This window comes from Raphanus sativus, chromosome 6, assembly GCF_000801105.2.
Source record: "Raphanus sativus cultivar WK10039 chromosome 6, ASM80110v3, whole genome shotgun sequence".
NCBI classification, from domain to species: domain Eukaryota; kingdom Viridiplantae; phylum Streptophyta; class Magnoliopsida; order Brassicales; family Brassicaceae; genus Raphanus; species Raphanus sativus.
In genome coordinates, this window is record NC_079516.1 from 42,278,879 (window position 1) to 42,298,837 (window position 19,959).

The 19,959-nt window shown below is 36.8% G+C and overlaps 2 protein-coding genes and 1 pseudogene across 2 annotated transcripts; 1 reads left to right on the forward strand and 2 right to left on the reverse strand.

Moving 5' to 3' along the window:
* Positions 1-406: 406 nt before the first annotated feature.
* On the reverse strand, positions 407-9,027 carry LOC108812291 (CHD3-type chromatin-remodeling factor PICKLE). The gene is made up of 31 exons (XM_018584515.2): positions 8,902-9,027; positions 8,497-8,638; positions 8,274-8,411; positions 8,027-8,181; positions 7,753-7,917; positions 7,443-7,660; positions 7,273-7,368; positions 7,051-7,187; positions 6,751-6,963; positions 6,560-6,667; positions 6,429-6,479; positions 6,248-6,347; positions 6,002-6,144; positions 5,781-5,884; positions 5,538-5,676; positions 5,062-5,231; positions 4,684-4,750; positions 4,473-4,595; positions 4,167-4,276; positions 4,003-4,084; positions 3,313-3,501; positions 2,799-2,946; positions 2,608-2,710; positions 2,428-2,502; positions 2,268-2,332; positions 2,094-2,170; positions 1,789-1,919; positions 1,337-1,682; positions 1,124-1,256; positions 972-1,045; positions 407-891 (listed from the first exon to the last, which is right to left on the reverse strand). Exons 1-31 carry the CDS (start codon positions 8,934-8,936, stop codon positions 580-582), a joined length of 4,149 nt encoding a protein of 1,382 aa, XP_018440017.2. The 5' UTR covers positions 8,937-9,027; the 3' UTR covers positions 407-579.
* Positions 9,028-11,803: 2,776 nt separating this feature from the next.
* LOC108808551 (uncharacterized) lies at positions 11,804-12,772 on the reverse strand (annotated as a pseudogene).
* A 2,894-nt stretch (positions 12,773-15,666) lies between these two features.
* On the forward strand, positions 15,667-19,724 carry LOC108812972 (chaperone protein ClpB4, mitochondrial). The gene is made up of 9 exons (XM_018585380.2): positions 15,667-16,099; positions 16,259-16,715; positions 16,805-17,000; positions 17,073-17,127; positions 17,237-17,387; positions 17,540-17,848; positions 17,938-18,203; positions 18,266-19,195; positions 19,284-19,724. The coding sequence occupies exons 1-9, from the start codon at positions 15,812-15,814 to the stop codon at positions 19,563-19,565; spliced, it is 2,934 nt and encodes a 977-aa protein (XP_018440882.1). The 5' UTR covers positions 15,667-15,811; the 3' UTR covers positions 19,566-19,724.
* Positions 19,725-19,959: the final 235 nt, after the last annotated feature.

Here is a 19,959-nt window from a genome sequence, read left to right on the forward strand (position 1 = left end):
TAGCATCAAAAAAATACTTGACAACAGAAAATTCAAGCAAACTCTTATAGCATTAGGCAGTAAAAGACTTACGCAACACAATACCTAAAACAACAATCTAAGATTCTTCTAAGAGCCAGTGACATAGCAACTTTGGGCTCCAAGGAAATAATTTATGAAATAAATTTTACTTGATCGAACCAATGACTACACTATTAATAAGTTTGATTAATCTTGGAAGGATCCTTCCACTGGACAATCTGAAGGCTAGTCGGGTGACTTTTAACAGTATTTTCAAAGTTTCCACCATTGTTGTAAGAGAGTTACAATATGTTTGCAACCAAAATAACTTTCTAAAAACTGCAACAGATTAATAATACCCACGTTAGGCTAAACGTTCCCAAATATTGTAGAAAAAAGGAGAAAGTAGAGGTAGAATCGGAGTCTTACATAAGAATAATACGAGTAGTCTATAACAACATAACTTGAGAAAATGACAACATAACAGTAACAAACTGTGTTCCTACTCCATGACCCCGTTGGTCTTAAATCTTAAAGATGATACTAGTTGTGTTAATAAAGGACACTGAGTTTCTCTTCTCATTTGGCTTCTTCCATCTTCACATCAACACTTCCACTAGCTTCTGCAATATTCTCCTCTCCCTCCAACACATTCAGATCGACGCTTGCTCTCAAGGGTTTTGTTTCTTCCACCCAGTCCATCTTAACATTATTGTTTATGTTCGGCTTGGTGTCTTCATTAGACTTGAGTTGATCAGATGGAGCCGAAAGGATTCTGCTAATGTTTGATTCTATCGAACGGAAGCTCTCACCCAGTTTGCCATTAGACGGTTGGTTGTTCACATATGCTTGGACAGATTCACGAGCGTTCTCATCTAAATCTTTGCACATCTGAGATAAGAGCCAGATAGTTTGAGATGATTCCAAGACATTAGCCAGCCACCAAAAAAAAAGATAAAAACGAAGCTTACATTGTTATAAAGTTGCGCTATCTCAACCCGCTCTTGGTTGTTGTCAGCAGCAGCAACCATAATTTCCTCTGAAGCTGCAGCGAGATTCAGATTAGTTCAACATTAGAACCAAACAACTCGTTAATCAAAGCAACTTTTTGATGGAAACTTACTGATGGGCTCAGTCTTGGGAAGTGCCTGAAGCATTTCATCATCGACCTCTATCAAGCTGGCCCCCACTGTGTCAGTGACCTTTGGTTCAGCTTCTGGTTCTTCACTAGGCACAGACGATGAGCCGCCAAGTCCCTGCAACGAGAGATTCAATATAACTGAACAACGCCAAGCACAAGACATGCTAATAATGAGTTTACGGGACACAAACATACATAATAATCCTCTGCATATTCATAGTTCAACGCCTTCTCCAGAAGCAGAACTCGCTTTTTCACAAACTCAACAAGTCTTCTCTGCATGTCTCGATAGTAGAACATGGAGTTTACTTGGCCTCCTGCATCAGCAGCAGAAGTATTACTGTTCCCCGTAATACCACTTCCATGGTTCTGGTTATTCTGTGCTCCCAGATTGGAGCTTCCACTACCATTTTGCACTTGCAAGCCAGCTTGCTCAGCAGCAGACAAACTTATGTGAGGGAAGTTCAGTTCTTTGCAGATAAGCTCTTGGATCCCCAACTCTTTGTCATCAACAATAGCTTGCCAGCGTCCGTACCCATGCCTAAAGATAAGACAAGGAAAAAGAAAACGTGAGAAAGTAAGTACATAGAAAATGATGATAGAGAATTAAAAACCATTCGGTGAGAATAGTACTGAAGGGTTCATACTTTAAAACAGCACGTATCATTATTTTGTCATGTTCCTCCTTCCAAACTTTTCCACTTCTCAGTCCTGGGAATCTTTCAAGAATGCGGTTGGGGAAAACAGGTTTCCCTGGATGATCTTCTACAAGTTTCACCTGTCAGACAAAAGCACCAAAAAAAAACACTGAGAGTTAAAAAAGATATACGCAACTCAGAATCAAATCTTCAGGGAGAAAAGCGTATGAAACAAAAACTGTAAAAGGCAGTTTCCTCTGGCTTTGTACAAAGTGACTGGAGACAGAGAAAAATGAAGTAGGAATGAGACTCACCTTCTCCTGTACAAGCATAAGAACAGCAATTCTGACTAGAACATCTTCGATTCTAAGTCCTTCCTTGGGCACACCATCTATAGACAAAGCCCATTGCAATTGTATATTTAATAAGTTAACAGGAAATTCAACAATCACATTTGACAAGCAGTTAAAATATTAATAATCAGTCACCTGAAAAGGTTGAAGAATTTTCGTCAATATCTTCAGCAATGTGCTTCAAGAAGAGTACTCCGTATCTGAGAAACAATCATCAATTGTCAACAACAGTGATGTCGTTTTGGTAAAGACGCTGAGAAGAATAGTATTAAAGAACTGAGTCAATAGTAATTACTCTTTTATTTCGTCATAGGTCTTCTGCTTCAAGCGAGGAACAAACTCCTTCCAGTCATAATTTCCAACTCCAAACCTACATATGTTTCGGAACCAATGTACAACACAAGACTGAGGATATACTGATGCAAACAAACAGTCGAGATTCTTGTGTCTAAAGGCCTTATCGTAAAGAAGATACCTCATCAACGTCTGTACAAAAATAGCCCTTTGACTCTGGTTGAAACCGAGTACTCTAAAAGATCTCCCTTCGCCTTCCATCAAAGGAGTTGGCTCCGAGTTATCTAAAACGCAAAAAAATTAATAAACTGCATACGCACTTCATACCTCACTAGTTTTTACTTCGTTAAAATTTTAAGAAACTGGTAATACCTCTGCCCCTTCTTCGGTATGGTCTTCTTCCCGTCTGATTTCCTTGTCCCGGTGCTTCATTATCTGTGGACTCGGCTTCGTAGCTTTCATCTCCATCAGAGCTCACATCTTCCAAACCAGCAAGATCATCTTCTTCCACAGATACCAACTAGGGAAAAAGCCAATAGAAGAATTAGAACAGTAGTGCTGAAAGATATGAAACGAAGCCGGCTGACCAAATCAATGTATACCGCTAGTAATTGTGATATATACTAAGTAAACAGAGAGTGAAAACAAAACTTATTGATCGCAAACACAAACATAAGACTAGAGTTAATTGTGCCCCCACTAACCCCCTATCAATGAATACATTCCGTTTTATTTCATTTAATAAACCAGGTGACAGAAAAAAAATGACGTTTAACATTTATCAAATACAGTCAACTCAGATATTAAATTTATGACGTAGACCAGAGTGAAAAGGATATGTATTTGATGCTACATTTTGGATAAGGAAGATCATGAAGACACAAACCTGTTTGCGACTTCTTTTCCTCTTTCCAAGAGCATTAAGCTCCTCAGCCTGCTGCACCTCAAATTTGTCTTTTAACAGCTCTTCCCAATAACTTGCCCTTTCCCCTGCTGAAGATTTGTTTTCCGCAGCAACTCTCTGTGCCTCTAATGCTGCCGCCTCATTTTCATCTATATACTCAAAGTTCGCCACCTAAACAGGAAGACAATAAAATCTTATGAACACTAAATAGATATTGGAAAACAATGTTTAGGGATTTCAAGAGTTTAGTAATCTCGAAAGCAAATCATAAGAAAGCTTATCTTCATTTTACATCAAAATGTGCCATATAAGCAAAACAAAAGAGGTATCATGAAGCAATGCAGGACACATCATTATGTTCCAAGCTAAGTCTATATACCACGCAGATCATTCATTCAATCAAATACAGTTCAAACATACCAACTCATCATCGCCAATTTCCATTTGAATTTGCTTTTATTTTGAGCTGGAACTTAACAGTTAAGAGACACTTCGATAAGCATCAAAGGGAACTGGGTCAAAATGTATAGATCTTCAAAACTTAACATGTGATAGTTTGACAAGAGTGCGCAGAAAGGTACTAAACGCAGGAACACTTTAGATAGCCACTCAGGAGCTGAACAATTATATAAACTCCAATGGAATATCAAAATAGAAGAAGAGGAAACAAACCTTAAAAGCCTTTAAGAATCCATTCTCCTCTTCATCATCCACTGCGACCTCCTCTGCATCTACGATATCACGATCAAGCAACCTGAAGAACAGAAAATGAAAAAATAAAGATCGCGGAAATCTGAAAAACAGAACAAGAGTAAGGCGAGTAAAGAGTATAGTACTTGTCTATAGCCGCATCATCATAATGAATTTTTCCGGACTTCCCTGCTTCGTCATCTTCACTAGCAAAAAGCTCCTTTGAACCATACCTGATGATGTCATCTAACTCTTCCTACATTGCAGGCAGCAAAATAAGACTTGGTGAAAAACAATCAAACAAATACCGACTCCCTTCTCTGGATGTTTTCATATCTATTTTCACGCAAACAAGTGATGTTCTCCTTAATGTTTCTACCTTATAACACCACTTTGTTGAGAAATTTTGTAAATCTCGTGAAAAGGTACATCTTCAAGCAAGAGAAATATACCTGATTGATGTTCTGTGTTTTCAGTTTCCCAACAACAAGATGCTCTAGAACCATCTTCTTTTTAGTCAACTGCATCATCCTTTCTTCAATGGTGCCTCGGTTTATAAGTCTGTAAATCATTACCTAAAGGCAAAGTATATAAGGGTAAATTAGCAAAACGAAAGAAATACTGAAAGTGCAAGTTCACACCGCTAAGGTAAAAAGTTAAAACCTTATTTCTTTGGCCAAGTCGATGTGCTCTAGCCATAGCCTGTAGATCAGCATGAGGGTTCCAGTCACTATAGAAGCAGAAAAAAAACACTTCCCCCATGAGCATGATATAAACAGTCTTCCACACAGAGGCTGATGTCTACTTCACTCATATTGTTTGCAAATAATTTTTTCTTATCAGGAATAGAATATTCCTGATCTTCCCACTGTCTTAGAACTTATATGTTCAGAATTTTTTTTTTTTTGAAAAACCAAGTTATTTGAAAATCAGCATTGTAGATCCAAATTCTCATGCAAACAACCCAAATAAGCTCCTCTAAGTGCTTGACACTATAACTATGGGAAGTAGGAAATGATACTAGAACGATGAGATTCAAACCTGTCATATATGATTACTGTATCGGCAGTTGCAAGATTAATTCCTAAGCCACCAGCTCTTGTGGAGAGCAAAAAACAGAATCTGTTAGAATTTGCGCCATTAAACCGATCAATGCGTATTTGCCTCTCAGCTCCTCCAACCTTTCCATCGATTCGCTCATAGTTCCATTCCTGAAAAAGACAATAAAACAATGAAAGTTTTTCGTTAACGGCATTCTAAATACATGTGATAAAAGCAGTCAACAATAGCAGGTAACGACAATGTTATTTCCAGAAATACAAAACTAATCTTCGAGGGGATAAAGAATTTATATTGCCAACAGAGAGAGTTACTAACTTGCATATTCATAGTGACGCTTAACAAAACTAACTAGAAAAAAAAAAGATAAACTGACTCTATAGTTGCCAACGGTATCATAGAGAAAAAAAAACAAGAATTATAATCTACTGAAACAGAAAATATAGGAATTCAGGTACCTTATAGGAACAATAGTCTTCAAGTAAGTCAAGCATGTGCTGGAACTGTGTGTATATGAGAACTCTGTGTCCTTGCTCTTTCAGCTTGACCATCATTTTGTCTAACAGTTGCAGCTTTCCACAAGATTCCACAAGTTTCCTAAGATTCAGTTAAGAAGAGGTTGATACAAAAGTTAGCACAAGACTTCAACACACAAGATCCGGCTCAGATTTTCTAGTCCATTTAGGGAAATGAAATGTTACTTGAAAGCTTCATTTGTGTCGTGAATTAGTGGTTCAACACCTTCCAGCATATAAGGATGGCAGCAAACTTTTCGCAATTCCATCATTATGTTATTAAGAGAAATCTGTAGCAGAAAAAAAACATATGCACAATCACCAGACAGATTACAGTAGAAGTGGTTCCTACTCCAACTATGAGGTATATGGATCTGAAGAAGTAAAAAGAAAAAAGAAAAGCTTACTTGAGCCCCTCCTTTTTTGGTCAATACTTGATAGTTACGAGACAAAATAGCCTTATAATATTCTTTTTGCTCGCTGCTTAAATCAACACGCAAAATGAGCTCCTTCTTAGGGGGCATGTCTTTCATTACGTCTTTCTTGACCCCTGCAAAACAAATCAAAATACAATAAATACACCAGAGTCAACATCACAAAACTGTTACTTTCTCAATGACTTCTTCAGGCCGAGAAACTTGAAAAAAATGTACTTCTGAGCAAATGTGGAGCCAGCATTCTATGGAGTCTTGAAATCTGCTCCTCTTGATTAATATCTTTGAACTCCTCCTGGAACTCCTCCAAACTGCCAAACTGCAAGTATAAAAGCGCAATCAAATAAATTGTTTTTGTAAGTATATCAACTAATTTATCTCTGTTTATCCTTAGGCTTACCTTCCCGGCGTCAAGAAAATGCATGAGCATGAAAAGTTCATCCAAGTTGTTCTGAAAAGGCACCACATAATCATTAGCCACATAAAAATATTTGGCCATTATAAATTGAAGGAACCAATCCAATGACAAACCTGAAGTGGTGTTCCTGTCAGAAGGATACGATGGAAACTTGAATACTGTGTCAATGAAGAGAAGAGCTTTGAATCCTTATTTTTGAGTCGATGGCCTTCATCAACAATCTGACCAAGAAAAATTCATACTTGAGTTACATGTTAAAGAGAAAAGAGAGAGAAATAATGTCTCATTTGAGAACAAGACTTACCATGCATTCCCACTTAATTGGTTTAAGAACTGCTGTGTCTAGGTTGATCATCTCATACGATGTGAGGAGAACATCGAACTTGATTCTTTTTTGCTTGTTTTCACTACTGCTTTGTCCAGATTTCTTTTTCTTGATCTTTTGCTGGCCTTTTGGGAAGTAAAACTCGTGTTCTCTAATAACGGCTCGAGCTTGTGAAGTGCCAAAATACATAACCTGACACGAAGATCATTCCATTAGCAAAAACAAAAAAAAATACATATCAGAGGCACAAAGTGGTGCGTGTAAAAAATGCATACATACCACATTCATCTGCGGGGCCCATGTGGCAAACTCTCTCTCCCAGTTCCTCAGAGTCGAGAGTGGAGCGATCACCAAATGCGGAATAAGGTTCTCCTCAAAAAGTGAAGCTAATAGGGCAATGCTTTGAATTGTTTTACCTAACACAAGAACAAAAACCTCACAACATCACCGGAACGAAACACACACAAAAGCCTCTAAGCGGTAAATAAACTGACGAATTACCTAGCCCCATTTCATCGGCAAGGATAACATGCGTCTGCTTTGACCACGAGAAGCGCAAAAAGTTAAGGCCCTCAAGCTGATACGGATGCAACAAACCTTCAATAGCAACAAAACAATTAAGACATCGTACAATATCCTTACAAGGTAACGCATATGTGAATCCAAAATACCTTTGAGGAACTCAGGACTATGATCAAACTGCTGAAAGTCTTTGGGATTTCTTCTATGGTCGACATCTTTATTACCTCTGCGAGTCCTGGAATTGATATCCTTGAACCTCTGGATTTCGTTCTGGAAGGTCGAGATGTCTGATTCTGATTCCCAGTAACACTCATCATAAGAAAGCTCTTTATACTTCACGAGATATTGTTCCTCGCCATCTTCTTCTCTGTATCATTAGAAGAAACAGTCATTAGTCCTGATTCAGGTAACAACTCAATAGATGAAAACCGTCTAACTTTATATTTCCATCTGTTAAACCTGTAGGCAAGAATCCGATCAACGGTGGTCCACTCGGGACGAATGGCGACAAAATCATCTTCGTTGTTGTTTGATGATTCCAGCTTCTGACGGTGAAAGTTGTTCACCCTGGTTTTTAGACGATGGTTGGTCTTATAAGCCTTCACAAACTCCTTCTCAGGCACCCTGTGATTAGTAACAGAGATATTATATTTTTACAAAAAGACCACCACAAACATTTAAAACAATACAAAGGAATAAAGAAACAAGACAAGACAAGACAACTACACAGTACCAAGAGCAGTGAAGGTATGATAATCCCTTCCACTTGACGAGATACTGTTTCACATTAACTGGCTTTGGTGCCGCATCGGAGGAGTCTTGTTCATCAGATATGGTAGGACGCAGTTCACAGTCCAATATCTTATCCATCTCACTAAGAGGACTAACCTGCAAAAGAAAAAATAAAAAATTCTCAGTGAGTTCCATGTGTAAAGAAATTGAGCATATGGCATCATAAACACAAATTTTTAATATCTTACGCATTCAGGGCATCTCCAATTCTCAACAGAAGCATCCTTAAGAGGCGGAATAAGGCATTTAGCATGATAAGCATAAGTGCAAGTGTTGCAGCTTACAAGATTATCACTTTCGCCACAAGCTTGACATGCATTTTCTTTCTGTGCATCCAGAGAAAACAAAATAAAGAATAAAACAGACAGAAACTTTAGAAGCTGAATTAAAGTAAGAGGAGAGAGAACAAACCGCGTCGGTTCTGACAATAGCCTCAACTTGCTCAAAGGTCCGGTCTTTTTTGGGAACAAAGTCCTCATCATCAGACTCATCCAGGTTATAAACTGGTTTCCTGTCTGATCTCAAACGAAGCCTCTCCACTAAGCTACTCATTCTGTTCTGCGCACAAACATCTTTTTCCCATCAACAACCTCAAAAGTGTTTTATAAACTTTTCAGAATTAGGGTTTCTAGTGGATCAGAGTAAAAACTTCGATTCCAAATCTACTGGATCGACTTTGAGAAAACAAAACCCACAAAGACTAAGATCGAGACAAAGCTTTTAAGCAAACCCTAACCAAAAAGAAAAACCCAGAAAAATTATCAAACTTTCGAGTTACTAAATGTAAGGTTTTGAACTCGTAGTAACGATCCGTACTTGCAATTCATGGAAAGATCGAAACTTTCCGACATTTTAAAGCTCAAATTGTACAAAAAGAAGAAGCTGAGAGAAAGGGGAAGGAGATTTGAGAAGTTGCGAAAAGATTAACGTTTCCAAGAAAGGCGTTGTGAAGAGGAGAGAGTGAGAGAGTGAGAGAGAGAAGGAGACGGACCTTGGATATGTTGGGATCTGTTTCAGAGGAGAAGTAAAATCTCCCGAAACCTGGATATCAGACCAGACGGGATTCTTACCGATAACTGTTGTGTTCTATTTATGTTTCGGTTTCACTGTTTAGGTTTTTAATATAAGGGAATAGGCCCAATAACCATATAACGAAGAAATTAACAGAAAACCCATAAAAACGAGAAATTAAAAGATTAATTGAGTAACTATAAAACTAGGATAAGATATATGTGCTGTAAAAAATTGAAAACAATAGTATTTACTTTTAGTTGTATGAAAAACTTAATTTACTTTATTGCTTAGGATGTCCGCTCGGTAAAGCAGTAACAAAAAAATTATACATACCACATATCTATATATTTTTATAACGGCTAGAACTATATCACAGTTGTACCGTTCATTTCGCACCCTCCGTCTCATGTTACCATTCAGAGCTTATATTGTTTTGTTTAAACAGAATCACTTTAAATTTTTAATATAAGTTCAGACTTTTTTATAACTTTATTTTAACTAGATCACAAATCAATATAAAGAAAGAGAATCATGCATAGTTAATTTCCGTATATATAGATCCAGGTAACTTCATTTGTACTATGTACATAATTTTTAGGTTTCCTTAAGTTTGAACATATACGATCATCATTAAATTTAAACATATAAACGAAAAGACAAAATATAAATAAATTTTTATTCATTAATTAACTTTTATAGTTGATGATAGTACATGTATAAAATGCAAACATCTCTTGATATCAGGTTTTCCTTAAATGTGAATATATACCCTCATTGTTAAATATGAATCAATGAACGAAGAGATGAAAATATAAAAAAGTTACAACCATTAATTATTTTTTATAGTTGATGATAATACGGTGTATAAAAGGCAAATATCTTTTGATATGATTCACATAATATACACTTTAATTTGCTTCTATAGTTGAGGATATTAAACAAATATGGTGCAATGGATAAAATCTTGCGAGAAATAGTTTGGGAAGAGTAACTTGCAATAAAATGAGTTTCTTTGTATTTAATTAGCAAATATAAAAACATATTTTCCCCTTTAATATCCTTTCTAGAGATAATTTTAAAAACTTGATACTAGTCTTTTTTGGTATGACAGGAAATAAAATAACATGTTACCATTAGAATATTACCAAAAAAGTTTTACCAAACTGGAAAATGGAATGAATACGAAGCCGCATGAATTAATATATGCTATGTAGTTAACACTATGTTAGGTTTATGTTATATAATCGGTTGCATAATAATACACTATATATTGTAGAAAGTAATTCATACAATAAGTTCTCAATATGATTAATAACTTAAGATATATTTTTCATAAACCCAAAAGCAAACACAGATTCAAGATATTTTGATATTTACGAACAAACAAATACCAAAGAGGATTATTATTCAAAGAATCGTATAATCGACAAAATCAAAATCTTCATTTGTTAATTAATCGATGCCAGGTGAAGAAATCTTCTTCTTTTCTTTGTCTTATTTGGTTTATGATTCTTACAAAGAAAGATCACATTATATCTCTCCTCTATTTCGAATTTTTGCAATCGTTTATTTATAAACTCTTACGTTTATGTGCTATTTTGTTAGATTATCACTGTAAGTGTTCAAGAAAGAACTGAGTACATTTAACAAAAAACAGAGGAGGCATAATCGAATGAAACCAAGGATTAAAGTACAAATAAAAAAATTATGCATGTTAGATATTCAATATACTTGCAATCCAGACTCAGAACTATACTTTTATATTCAAAGCTTTATTCAACATGTAACTATGGTTTTGTGGGTTTTCAAAGTATTGGACATATATTGAATTTCTAGAGATAAATCCACAACAAATGTATGGTGAGAGTAGATAATCGGATTTTCGAGTTAGTTCGGATTGGTTTTTGTTAGTTTTGGGTTTTAGAGATTTAGACACAACTAGGAATTTGAAAATTTTCAGTGTAAGTTCAGATAGGTTTTTCTCCGATCTGGGTCAGTTCGGATGTATAAAAAAATACCTGTAATTTTCTGATCTAGAACGGATCAAAATCATGTTTAGATATTTACGATACAAAAAGATTGGAAATATCCAAATTTATTAAAATTTAGCCAAAATCTTTCATATTTATCTTAAATTTTACAAAATAACCACAAAAACTGAAAATTAAAAATTAAAATTTTAAACTCTAAACTTGACATTTAAAATTTCATGTTTCTTAAAAATATTATACAAATAATAATATAGATTGCTAAAAAGACATTTCAGTTAAATCATAAACTGAAATATATAAAATAAAACACATGAATATCACAATTTTAGATATTCATGTTTTTAGATCGTGTATGAATCGCTTTGTATCGGATTAGTTTATAAGAATCGGTTTTCTTTTGATCCAAATCTATTCTAATTAATTGTTCGGTTTCAGTTTTTTCGGATAGAATAATTATGGATTCAATTAAGTATTTATAAGTTTTCAGTCGGGTTTCTAGTCGGATATTATCAAATCAGTTCCTATATGAATTTTTGGAGAGTACACTTTTTCCGATAATGAAATAGTGAGTACACTTTTTTCCGATAATGAAATAGTATCGATCTTCATAGTCATCACCACCCATCTGCCAATACAAAAAATAAACAATTGTAACAATTTATATATTTTAAAAAAGATATTGGAACAAAATAAATAACAATCACGTACCTTCCCTACGGAATATTTTGAAAAACTTGTTTGTAGACAACATTCAATGTTTTTGTCTCGGCCTTCCTTTCTTTACCAGTTATTAGGATTTTTAATCAAGATCTCGACTTAACTCTTGAAAGTGCAACGTAGAGCTGACCATGAGAGAACACTGGCCTAGGTAAAAACAAACCAACACTTTCTAGTGTTTGACCTTGACTTTTGTTGATGGTCATCGCGAAAGCCAGTGTAACGGGAAACTGTCTTCGACGCATTCTGAAGGGAAACTTTGTGTCAGGTGGACTGATATACATTCTAGGAATCCAGACTTTGTCTCCAGCAGTACTGTTTCCAGTTATAATTCTACCTTCTATGACATGGGGGAGCAACTGAGTAACAATTAGCCTAGTACCATTGCATAAGCCATCTACCAAATCCAAGTTACGGAGACACATAATAGGAGCACCAACCTTCAGCTTCAAATTATGTCTAGGCATTCCTGCCACTCTAACACTGTTTAAAAACTCTGTTGGATAGGTAACATTTTCTTCTACATCAACATCGGATGGGATTATACTGTCAGAGCTAAGGTAAACCTTGTATTCACCTGAAAGCACGTGTAAATCCTTTAATCTAGAATAATGTAAAAAGTTAGTCGAACATAAGAGTAAACATAATCAAATGTTACCTGGCAACTGCGAAAGCATGTAATCATTTATTTTATCAACTTCATCATTTGTGGGTGTGAGAATTGCTCGATGTCTATACAAATCCTTATCTTCTGAGGTTTGAAAAGCTTGTCCATAAACCTCCTTTGCAATAGTCTGAATAGGATCTTCTCCAATATTTTTGATCAACAGATCAGAAGGGATGTCAATGTCAACTTGACCGTCGTTTGGCAAATTTATTTTTCCATCTCCAACATCCAAAATCCATTTTGAGAAGGATTGAAGGTCTTTTGCTGCATCATCAGTAAGACCAGCGAGCAATCTCATGTTTTTTGTTAGCTTCAAAACTTTGCAGTGCTCCCAAAGATATGACGAATTCAGAGCTTGCAAAACAGTCTATGCTCTACCACCTCCAGGTATAACCGGTAAAATCTATCTGAAATCTCCACCGAACACAACTACTTTACCTCCAAAAAGTTTGTCTTCAGAAGATCTTATAATATCACGCATAGAACGATCCAAAGTCTCGAAACAGTGTCTGCTCATCATAGGCGCCTCATCCCATACAATGAGCTTTGCTGCTTTAACTAATTCTGCACGATCTGATCTTGGCTCCATTTTCTTGCAAGTAGTAAACTCGTCAGCATCTATCGGAATACCAAACCTGCAATGTGCGGTTCTACCTCCTTCCAACAATAATGCAACAATTCCACTGGATGCGGTATTTAGAACAATCATACGTCTAGATCGGATTGCTGATGAGAGTGCTCTATATACGAAGGTTTTACCTGTGCCTCCATAACCATAAAGAAAGAACACTCCACCGCTTTCATTTAAAATTGCATCCAAAATCTCGTTGTAAACCCCTCTTTGCTCATCTGTTATCATCGCCATAAGTCTTTCATTTTCCTTTAGCTGATCTTCCACAACATACTTAAGCTCATCATCTATAAGGCGATTGCCGTTGTAACAACCAAAATCATCTGGCTTTGGCATTAGGGGCCATTTCTGGAGGCTACGACCATTGCTAAGCAAATGATTTTGGATCTCGGTTAGAGCAATGTTTTTGATCTGATCTATGGTCAAGTTAAACTCTGTAAAGTTGATAAATTAATTAAATAAGAGAGACCTGATTTAAAACATATTTCGTTTAATAAGAAAAAAGCTCACCGGGATTTCCAGTTTGTCGTCGTTTCTTGTAGAGAATATCGTCGGTTAGATACTCCCAAGTAGCTTCCCACACAACATGAGGCTGAGATAATGTTTTGGATACCAACATTCTCGAAAAAGCTTCCTCGCATACGTGTCAGAACTATTATCACTACAATCTTTGATAGCTTCTATGTATTCCTTGTCATCAGCCATCAAACCCAAAGCATAGCAAACATCTTCGTATGTAGAATATACAACACCATCAACTGTTCTTATATGATTCACATAATATACACTTTAATTTGCTTCTATAGTTGAGGATATTAAACAAATATGGTGCAATGGATAAAATCTTGCGAGAAATAGTTTGGGAAGAGTAACTTGCAATAAAATGAGTTTCTTTGTATTTAATTAGCAAATATAAAAACATATTTTCCCCTTTAATATTTCTAGAGATAATTTTAAAAACTTGATACTAGTCTTTTTTGGTATGACAGGAAATAAAATAACATGTTACCACTAGAATATTACCAAAAAAGTTTTACCAAACTGGAAAATGGAATGAATACAAAGCCGCATGAATTAGTATATGCTATGTAGTTAACACTATGTTAGGTTTATGTTATATAATCGGTTGCATAATAATACACTATATATTGTAGAAACTAATTCATACAATAAGTTCTCAATATGATTAATAACTGAAGATATATTTTTCATAAACCCAAAAGCAAACATAGATTCAAGATATTTTGATATTTACGAACAAACAAATACCAAAAATGATTATTATTCAAAGAATCGTATAATCGACAAAATCAAAATCTTCATTTGTTAATTAATCGATGCCAGGTGAAGAAATCTTCTTCTTTTCTTTGTCTTATTTGGTTTATGATTCTTACAAAGAAAGATCACATTATATCTCTCCTCTATTTTGAATTTTTGCAATCGTTTATTTATAAACTCTTACGTTTATGTGCTATTTTGTTAGATTATCACTGTAAGTGTTCAAGAAAGAACTGGGTACATTTAACAAAAAACAGAGGAGGCATAATCGAAGGAAACCAAGGATTGAAGTACAAATAAAAAAATTATGCATGTTAGATATTCAATATACTTGCAATCCAGACTCAGAACTATACTTTTATATTCAAAGTTTTATTCAACATATAACTATGGTTTTGTGGGTTTTCAAAGTATTGGACATATATTGAATTTCTAGAGATAAATCCACAACAAATGTATGGTGAGAGTAGATAATCGGATTTTCGAGTTAGTTCGGATTGGTTTTTGTTAGTTTTGGGTTTTAGAGATTTAGACACAACTAGGAATTTGAAAATTTTCAGTGTAAGTTCAGATAGGTTTTTCTCCGATTTGGGTCAGTTCGGATGTATAAAAAAATACCTGTAATTTTCTGATCTAGAACAGATCAAAATCATGTTTAGATATTTACGATACAAAAAGATTTGAAATATCCAAATTTATTAAAATTTAGCCAAAATCTTTCATATTTATCTTAAATTTTACAAAATAACCACAAAAACTGAAAATTAAAAATTAAAATTTTAAACTCTAAACTTGACATTTAAAATTTCATGTTTCTTAAAAATATTATGCAAATAATAATATAGATTGCTAAAAAGACATTTCAGTTAAATCATAAACTGAAATATATAAAATAAAACACATGAATATCACAATTTTAGATATTCATGTTTTTAGATCGTGTATGAATCGCTTTGTATCGGATTAGTTTATAAGAATCGGTTTTCTTTTGATCCAAATCTATTCTAATTAATTGTTCGGTTTCAGTTTTTTCGGATAGAATGATTATGGATTCAATTAAGTATTTATAAATTTTTAATTGGGTTTCTAGTCGGATATTATCAAATCAGTTCCTATATGAATTTTTGGATCCGGAGCTCAGGCCTACTTTCACTGAATGTAGTTTTTTTAGTGTTAAACCAAAAAAAAAAAGTTCAGAAAGAAACCACCAAGGTGTGTGTTACGAAGTGGTGAATTCGGAAGGTTCGAGATGGAAAGAATACTTCTACACACTTCTTTTGCCTCTTCTCCAAGCATCCCCCCAACCCAAAAAGAAAAAAAAAAAAACAAACTCATATAATACTCTACCAGCGAAGTCTCCGTCGCCTTTCGAAAACCCCTTCTACACGTCGTTAAGGGCTAGGTTCCTTCTTCTTCTTCAACCCTCACATGGCGTCCAGGAGACTATCCAAGTCCGCCTCTGCAGCCATCAGAGCGTACAACGCTTTCTCGAGACCCTCTCTCCTCCTCCTCCTCCGTCCTCCTCCTCGCGCTATCTCCGCCTCTGCTCACTACTTCTTCACATCATCCACGCGCTCCTCTCCCACCTCCTCCTCCTCTCTTCTCCGCCCAAATTCTTCAATCCCCGGAAACGCCACCACTCATGGCCGACAACAACTGTTTCCTCTTCCTTTCCAGTTCCTCTCTCCTCGCCGCTTCTCCGCCACCGCAGCTCAGGTTCGTGTGTCTTGTCTGATTTTGACTTTTTTCAAATTGGAGAAAAAAGTTTGAATCTTTTGTGTGTTGATTTGATTTTAAGTGGAGAAAGTTTGAATCTTTTGTGTGTTTAATTTGATTTTGTCCTCTCCTCTCTCTCTCTCCCTATATGTGTGTTAGACAAATCAGAACTCGTATACGGAGATGGCTTGGGAAGGGATACTCAACGCCTTCGACGCAGCTCGTGTCTCTAAGCAACAGATCGTGGAGTCTGAGCATTTGATGAAAGCTCTCTTAGAGCAAAAAGACGGTCTCGCCAGGAGGATTTTCGCTAAAGCTGGCATCGACAACTCCTCTGTTCTTCAGGCTACTGACCTCTTCATATCCACACAACCTAAGGTTACTGGTGATACCAGTGGTCAGGTGCTGGGATCGTCTCTTGGTACCGTGTTGCAGAACGCGGAGAGGTATAAGAAGGAGTTTCAGGATGATTATGTCTCTGTCGAACACCTTCTCTTGGCCTTTTATTCCGATAACAGGTTCGGGCAAGAGTTTTTCAAGAACCTGAAGCTTAAAGAGGAGGCCTTGAAGGATGTTATTAAAGACGTCCGCGGTAGTCAACGTGTTACTGATCAAAGTAAGTCTTATTCTGTTTCTATATATTGGTACCGAAGCTAACAAAGAGATAGTATCATCATTGTGCATCCTCCTGTTCTCATCATGTAGATCCTGAAGGGAAATATGATGCACTTGAAAAGTATGGGAATGATTTGACTGAGATGGCCAGACGAGGAAAACTCGATCCTGTCATTGGAAGGGATGATGAGATTCGGCGGTGCATCCAGATATTGTGCAGGAGGACCAAAAACAATCCTGTTATCATCGGTGAACCTGGTGTTGGTAAAACTGCTATCGCTGAAGGGTAAAGCATTGTGATTTTACACTCTCTCTCTCTTCTCACGACTTTACTGATTCGATTTTTTTACTTCCTCAGGTTGGCGCAGCGGATTGTACGAGGGGATGTCCCTGAACCTCTCATGAATAGGAAGGTTGCCTTCAATTTCTCTCTTTTTTTTTTTTTTTTTTTTGTAATTAGTCTGTCAGTTTGTTTATCTAGATTTTAACATATTCTTGGGTTTTGGTTGCTTTGAAATGTAGTTAATATCTCTTGACATGGGTTCACTGCTTGCTGGTGCCAAATTTCGAGGAGATTTTGAGGAACGGTTGAAAGCAGTACTGAAGGAAGTCACTGCTTCCAATGGACAGACTATCTTGTTCATTGATGAAATTCACACTGTTGTTGGTGCAGGTACCCTTTTATTTTTTAATCACCAACTATAAAAATTATTTTATACATTAATAAGCGTGCTTTTACTTATCAAAAGGTAATCGCAATGACATTGTAAGCTTGGGAAGACCTAGTAATGGGAAGACCTAGTAATGGTTGTTTCTCTTGTGTAGGAGCTACTGGTGGGGCAATGGATGCGAGCAACCTCTTGAAACCAATGCTCGGAAGAGGTGAACTGAGATGCATCGGTGCAACTACACTGACCGAATACCGCAAATACATCGAGAAAGATCCAGCTCTGGAACGCAGGTTTCAACAAGTTTTATGTGGTCAACCGTCTGTTGAAGACACCATTTCGATCCTTCGTGGGTTAAGAGAGCGGTACGAGTTACACCACGGTGTTAAAATATCAGATGGTTCCCTTGTTTCAGCGGCGGTTCTGTCCGATCGCTACATCACTGAACGCTTCCTGCCAGACAAAGGTATGAAGAACGTTCACCTTGTTAAAAATCACTCTTGAGAGCAGCATTGGTTTTTTTTTAAGATGGAAGGTTGTTTGTTTTGTTTTCAGCTATTGATCTTGTTGACGAAGCTGCTGCAAAGCTGAAGATGGAGATCACTTCTAAACCAACTGAGCTCGATGAGATAGACAGAGCTGTGATCAAACTGGAGATGGAGAAGCTTTCTTTGAAAAACGATACTGACAAAGCATCAAAAGAACGCCTACATAAGATCGAGAATGATTTGACCGCTCTCAAAGAAAAACAGAAAGAACTCAGTGACCAATGGGAGCAAGAAAAGTCTCTCATGACTAGAATACGTTCATTTAAAGAAGAGGTACTTTACGTTGTGTGATTACTCTTCGTGGCTCCTTCTGAACATGTTTTATATTTTTATAGATCGATCGTGTGAACCTGGAAATTGAATCTGCTGAACGTGAATATGATCTGCAACGTGCTGCTGAGCTCAAGTACGGAACACTTATGTCCCTTCAACGCCAGTTAGAAGAAGCTGAGAAAAATCTCGCCAAGTTCAGAGAGTCTGGACAGTCATTACTCCGGGAAGAGGTAACCGATCTCGACATAGCAGAGGTAGTAAGCAAGTGGACGGGTATTCCGCTCTCGAATCTTCAGCAGTCAGAGAGAGAAAAGCTGGTCATGCTGGAACAAGTGCTCCACAAGAGAGTCGTCGGTCAAGACATGGCTGTAAAATCAGTAGCAGATGCTATCCGACGTTCGAGGGCTGGTCTCTCTGATCCTAACCGTCCCATAGCCAGTTTCATGTTCATGGGTCCAACAGGTGTCGGTAAAACCGAGCTTGCCAAAGCTCTAGCCGGGTACCTTTTCAACACTGAGAACGCGATAGTGAGGATCGACATGAGCGAGTACATGGAGAAATTCTCAGTGTCACGGCTCGTTGGTGCTCCCCCTGGCTACGTCGGTTACGAGGAAGGTGGACAGTTGACTGAAGCTGTTCGCAGGAGACCTTATTCGGTGGTTTTGTTCGATGAGATCGAGAAAGCTCATCCTGATGTCTTCAATATCCTGCTGCAGCTTCTTGACGACGGGAGGATAACTGATTCTCAAGGGAGGAGAGTGAGTTTCACAAACTGCGTTGTGATTATGACGTCTAATATTGGGTCCCACCACATACTGGAGACTCTCGGCAACAGTGAAGATGGCAAAGAAGCAGTGTATGAGTTGATGAAGCGGCAAGTTGTGGACTTAGCCAGACAAACTTTCAGGCCAGAGTTCATGAACAGAATCGATGAGTACATAGTCTTCCAGCCGCTAGATTCAAAAGAAATCTCCAAAATCGTTGAGTTGCAGGTAAATTATAATTTATTAACTTGTTTTACATTACAATTTCGTTTGGTATTTGATTTTTGATGTATTGGTTAACCATGTTGTGGTGTAGCTGGAACGAGTGAAGAACAGGATGGAACAGAAGAAAATAAAGCTTCAGTACACAAAAGAAGCAGTGGATCTTCTTTCTCAGCTTGGGTTTGATCCCAACTATGGGGCAAGGCCTGTTAAGAGAGTGATCCAGCAGATGGTGGAGAATGAGGTCGCTGTTGAAGTTTTGAAAGGAGATTTTGCAGAGGAGGACACAGTCGTTCTCGATGTTGACCAGACGAGCAACAAATTGGTCATCAAGAAGCTTGAGAACAGTGCTCCCATCGAGGAAATGGCAGCTTGATCAGACTACAAACAAACATTAAACTAAAGTCTTTTAGCGTCTTTGTAATAACTCTTCGTTCTATGTTATGTAGATTCAGCTCTGTTTTCTGACACGTGCGGATGGATGATGTTTTAAAGGGTTTATCTCCTGCCGACAGAAGCAACACTTACACACCTACTTCTTTGTCCACAAGCATTTTGAATTAAAACTAGGAGCGGTGAGTAACGTGTTATGATAATTCATGGAGAGTTCGTTGGCAAGAACTCCGAAGAGTTTTCTTTAAATCATGGAAATTGAATCTACAACTAAGTATTAAAATAACTTTTAATCTGTAATTGACAAGTTGTAATAGGGTTTTCATAACTTTCTCCTTTTGAAAACCGGTTTTTCACATTTTTATTTTAATCTTCAG

Excerpts from the sequence above, each read along its gene's own strand:
- LOC108812291 (XM_018584515.2), bottom strand. The coding sequence starts at position 8,936 with ATGTCGGAAAGTTTCGATCTTTCCATGAATTGCAA. Across the intron at positions 6,668-6,750 it reads CAATTAAGTGGGAATGCATG|ATTGTTGATGAAGGCCATCG; the intron begins GTAAGTCTTGTT and ends TTTCTTGGTCAG. Across the intron at positions 6,348-6,428 it reads ATTTTCTTGACGCCGGGAAG|TTTGGCAGTTTGGAGGAGTT; the intron begins GTAAGCCTAAGG and ends TTATACTTGCAG.
- LOC108812972 (XM_018585380.2), top strand. The coding sequence starts at position 15,812 with ATGGCGTCCAGGAGACTATCCAAGTCCGCCTCTGCAGCCATCAGAGCG. Across the intron at positions 16,100-16,258 it reads TCTCCGCCACCGCAGCTCAG|ACAAATCAGAACTCGTATAC; the intron begins GTTCGTGTGTCT and ends TATGTGTGTTAG. Across the intron at positions 16,716-16,804 it reads TCAACGTGTTACTGATCAAA|ATCCTGAAGGGAAATATGAT; the intron begins GTAAGTCTTATT and ends CTCATCATGTAG.